Source organism: Montipora foliosa, chromosome 11 (genome assembly GCF_036669935.1).
Source record: "Montipora foliosa isolate CH-2021 chromosome 11, ASM3666993v2, whole genome shotgun sequence".
Lineage (NCBI taxonomy): Eukaryota > Metazoa > Cnidaria > Anthozoa > Scleractinia > Acroporidae > Montipora > Montipora foliosa.
The window spans coordinates 43,769,103-43,774,102 of NC_090879.1; the positions used below are offsets into that span (position 1 = coordinate 43,769,103).

General features: G+C 37.1%; 1 protein-coding gene across 4 annotated transcripts in view; it reads left to right on the plus strand.

The window, feature by feature from the left end:
- Positions 1-5,000, plus strand: part of LOC137974658 (melanotransferrin-like) — a 50,716-nt gene that overhangs the window by 15,689 nt on the left and 30,027 nt on the right. The window contains exon 1 of one of the 4 annotated variants that reach the window (XM_068821581.1): positions 815-857. The exons of 1 other annotated variant lie outside the window; for it this stretch is intronic. In XM_068821581.1, coding sequence (XP_068677682.1) covers positions 830-857 — 28 coding nt within the window. In that variant the 5' untranslated portion in view covers positions 815-829. Of the gene's footprint in view, positions 1-814; positions 858-4,452; positions 4,572-5,000 lie in introns of those variants that run through there. 2 more of the 4 variants (XM_068821580.1, XM_068821579.1) reach the window with 2 other exon arrangements.

The window sequence follows — 5,000 nt, forward strand, 5'->3', positions numbered from 1 at the left end:
TTAAAAATGGATTGCTTTAAAATCAGAAAAGAACCAATTCACCGTTGCTGTTGAGAAAAGTGTATGCCAGGCAAAACAAGTTGCATCTTAGCAGCCTGAAAGTTAACTGACAAAATAATTTGCCTGTGTTTAAATTAACAAATATACCAATACATCACTAACGTTTCATGTTTAACCGGAGAATTAGGGAAGCAGATGTTCGAAGGTGTAATAGCTTTTAAGTTTTATTTCGCAGTTATCGAGTTCCAAAAGTATAAAACTTAAAAATGGATTGCTTTAAAATCAGAAAAGAACCAATTCACCGTTGCTGTTGAGAAAAGTATATGCCAGGCAAAACAAGTTGCATCTCGTAGCCTGACAGTTAAGAAATAATTTGCCTGTGTTTAAATTAACAAATACATGTACACCAATTCATCACTAACGTTTCATGTTTAACCGGAGAATAAGGGAAGCAGATGTTCGAAGAAGTAATAGCCGTTGAGTTTTATTCCTCAGTTATCAAGTACCATAAGTGTAAAACTTAAAAATGGATTGCTTTAAAATCAGAAAAGAACCAATTCACCGTTGCTGTTGAGAAAAGTGTATGCCGGGCAAAACAAGTAGCCTAAAAGTTAACTGACAAAATAATTTGCCTGTGTTCAAATTAACAAATATACCAATACATCACTAACGTTTCATGTTTAACCGGAGAATTAGGTAAACAGATGTTTGAAGGTATAAAAGCTTTTGAGTTTTATTCCTCAGTTATCGAGTTCCATAAGTATAAAACTTAAAAATGGATTGCTTTAAAATCAGAAAACCAATTCACCGTTGCTGTTGAGAAAAGTGTATGCCGGGCAAAACAAGTAGCCTAAAAGGTAACTGACAAAATAATTTGCCTGTGCTAAAATTAGCAAATATACCAATACATCTCTAACGTTTCATGTTTAACCGGAGAATTAGGGAAGCAGATGTTCCAAGGTGTAATAGCTTTTGAGTTTTATTCCTCAGTTATCGAGTTCCATAGCCATAAAACTTAAAAATGGATTGCTTTAAAATCAGAAAAGAACCAATTCACCGTTGCTGTTGAGAAAAGTGTATGCCAGGCAAAACAAGTTGCATCTCGATAGCCTGACAGTTAAGAAATAATTTGCCTGTGTTTAAATTAACAAATACATGTACACCAATTCATCACTAACGTTTCATGTTTAACCGGAGAATGAGGGAAGCAGATGTTCGAGGGTGTAATAGCCGTTGAGTATCAAGTACCATAAGTGTAAAACTTAAAAATGGATTGCTTTAAAATCAGAAAAGAACCAATTCACGGTTGCTGTTGAGAAAAGTGTATGCCAGGCAAAACAAGTAGCCTAAAAGTTAACTGACAAAATAATTTGCCTGTGTTTAAATTAACAAATATACCAATACATCACTAACGTTTCATGTTTAACCGGAGAATTAGGGAAGCAGATGTTCGAAAGTATAATAGCTTTTGAGTTTTATTCCTCAGTTATCGAGTTTCATAAGTATAAAACTTAAAAATGGATTGCTTTAAAATCAGAAAAGAACCAATTCACCGTTGCTGTTGAGAAAAGTGTATGTCAGGCAAAACAAGTTGCTTCTTGGCAGCCTGAAAGTTAACTGACAAAATAATTTGCCTGTGTTTAAATTAACAAATATACCAATACATCACTAACGTTTCATGTTTAACCGGAGAATTAGGGAAGCAGATCATGTTCGAATGTGTAATAGCTTTTGAGTTTTATTCCTCAGTTATCGAGTTCCATAAGTATAAAACTTAAAAATGGATTGCTTTAAAATCAGAAAAGAACCAATTCACCGTTGCTGTTGAGAAAAGTGTATACCAGGCAAAACAAGTTGCATCTCGATAGCCTGACAGTTAAGAAATAATTTGCATGTGTTTAAATTAACAAATACATGTACACCAATTCATCACTAACGTTTCACGTTTAACCGGAGAGTGAGGGAAGCGGATGTTCGAAGGTGTAATAGCCGTTGAGTTTTATTCCTCAGTTATCAAGTACCATAAGTGTAAAACTTAAAACTGGATTGCTTTACAATCAGAAAAGAACCAATTCACCGTTGCTGTTGAGAAAAGTGTATGCCGGGCAAAACAAGTAGCCTAAAAGTTAACTGACAAAATAATTTGCCTGTGCTAAAATTAACAAATATACCCATACATCACTAACGTTTCATTTTCAACCAGAGAATTAGGGAAGCAGATGCTCGAAGGTGTAATAGCTTTTGAGTTTTATTCCTCAGATATCGAGTTTCATAAGTATAAAACTTAAAAATGGATTGCTTTAAAATCAGAAAAGAACCAATTTACCGTTGCTGTTGAGAAAAGTGTATGCCAGGCAAAACAAGTTGCATCTTAGCAGCCTGAAAGTTAACTGACAAAATAATTTGCCTGTGTTTAAATTAACAAATATACCAATACATCACTAACGTTTCATGTTTAACCGGAGAATTAGGGAAGCAGATCATGTTCGAAGGTGTTAGTAATAGCTGTTGAGTTTTATTCCTCAGTTATCGAGTTCCATAAGTATAAAACTTAAAAATGGATTGCTTTAAAATCAGAAAAGAACCAATTCACCGTTGCTGTTGAGAAAAGTGTATGCCAGGCAAAACAAGTTGCATCTCGATAGCCTGACAGTTAAGAAATAATTTGCCTGTGTTTAAATTAACAAATACATGTACACCAATTCATCACTAACGTTTCATGTTTAGCCGGAGGATGAGGGAAGCAAATGTTCGAAGGTGTAATAGCCGTTGAGTTTTATTCCTCAGTTATCAAGTACCATAAGTGTAAAACTTAAAATGGATTGCTTTAAAATTAGAAAAGAACCAATTCACCGTTGCTGTTGAGAAAAGTGTATGCCAGGCAAAACAAGTTGCATCTCGGTAGCCTGAAAGTTAAGACATAATTTGCCTGTGAATTTAAATGAAGAGAATAAAGAAATAATTTTCCATTTTTTAATTGCATGCACCCTGCTAGCAGAGCCTTTCTTTTGCTTGCTCGATTTGGCGTTCTCGAGAAAGGCTCTGCATGAATCGAGTAAGATCTTTATTGAATATGCGCTGCATGTTGCCAGGATACGGTTTACGGGTTCTAAAGAAAGCTGGGTTGTCGACGGGAGATCTTGTTTCTGTGTACTGCTCGATTGTACGATCTACTGTAGAGTACGCCTCTCCTGCCTGGGCAGCCCTCCCTCAATACTTAAGCAATATGTTAGAAAGTGTCCAAAAACAAGCCATGCGAGTAATTTTTCCCGGTTTGCTATACGAAGATGCGCTCGACTTAGCAGGGCTTGACCCACTGTATGTTCGTAGGATAGATTCGTGCAAGTCGTTTGTCATTAAGGCTAAAGAAGTTCTCAGAGTTTTTTATTCGCCCACTGTCGTGGAGCACGATCGTAATCTCCGTTCAGGGAACAAAACTGTTTACCCAAATTTAGGCCGCACAGCTCGTCTTAATAACTTTGTTACTGTTAAATACCAATGCTAGATATGTTTGCTGTCTCTGACCTTTCCTGTAATTCAGGTTTATACCTGCTATTGGATACATTAAACGATTGATTGATTGATTATTGATTGATTGATTGATACAGTCTCGAACCCAAACCTAATATGCCAGATCTCGCCGCCATCTTGTTTTTTCATGGTACAGCGGGCTCAATTATAACCATCGGTTTTGTCACTAAACGGACGCTCGCACTGGAAAAACCGGTTTGACGAGAGAAAACAAGATTGACTAGCCCAGAAGTTCGGGCTGCGGCGGCTTCAAAGAGTTGACGCGATTCGGGCAGAGCCTACTTTTCTCCTTCTCAGTAAAGAAAAAGACAAATGTAGGCTCTGCTCGCAGGGTGAATTGCATGATGCTGGCCGTTGTAAACCGTGTTTTAGAAAATATTTCAGATTGATTTATTGTGCCTCTGGACTATTTTGACACGTCACTCAAAATTAATTTAAAGTAATTTGAGATATTTGTCGTCATTAAAACTTTATGCCGAAGTCGGCCCAACTTTGTCTCTCGCTCTGCCTTTTTAGTGTGAGTCTTGTTACAACTCCCTCTGAAATTTTGGTAATGTTTTTTTACCTAAACAGCGGGGACCCACATTCCTGACCCAAGTTAAGCTCCTCGTGTACGTGTCTCATTTGAAATCTAAAGCGATATTTTTACTGACACGTGATCACCTTATTTCTATAATAGCTCAAGTGACCGCTTCTATTAGGAAGATATCTGTTTACAAAAACATTGCTTTTGTTATTCAAATCACAGGAACAAAAGACCCTTGGTTTCGACAACCAATGAGGCTCTGTTTAGCACATAAATGACAATAGGTGACGTCAACGATATCTTCCCTAATTTCCTTTGAGTTTTTTTCCTTGTCCTTCTTTTTTTTTTTTACAAATTGCATACTCCAAGACAACTTGAAAGGGTCTATCCAATTTCATTGAATTGTCTTAGAGTTAGCTCTGTCGCTAAGCGCGCTCATATCGTCCCTGTTGGCTTTCTCTGGACATGTCTGCTTCTTTTGCGCTTCTTGCTGCCATTGTTTTCTTGACTTCAGGTACGTTTGAATGAATTGTTTTACATTTTCCTAAAATAACCAATACAATCGAATTGAAAAGAAATTATATATCTTGGCTCATCAATGTACATGCATCGCATTGTCAATACTTCAACTAAATCTCGCTCCTGTTGAACTCGTAAAGCCTTCTATGATATCGCTGTTCATCTCGTTCACTTCGGTACAATATTGCATTGGCTTTCACCAACGGCAATCCGGATTTTTAGTATGGTACGTCTTGCATAACGTCAGTTGTTTTCCGGCTGTTCCACTTACAGAATGGCCGATCGAGAACGGACGAGAGAAGACTTTTGCATCTAGGCAAAGTGAATCGTTTAGTGCATCTTTAAAGACGCATTTACATCGTCCAGACGCATAATGCGTCCCTCGGCCGTCCATATATGCAGGGCGAATTAAATGACGAACTAA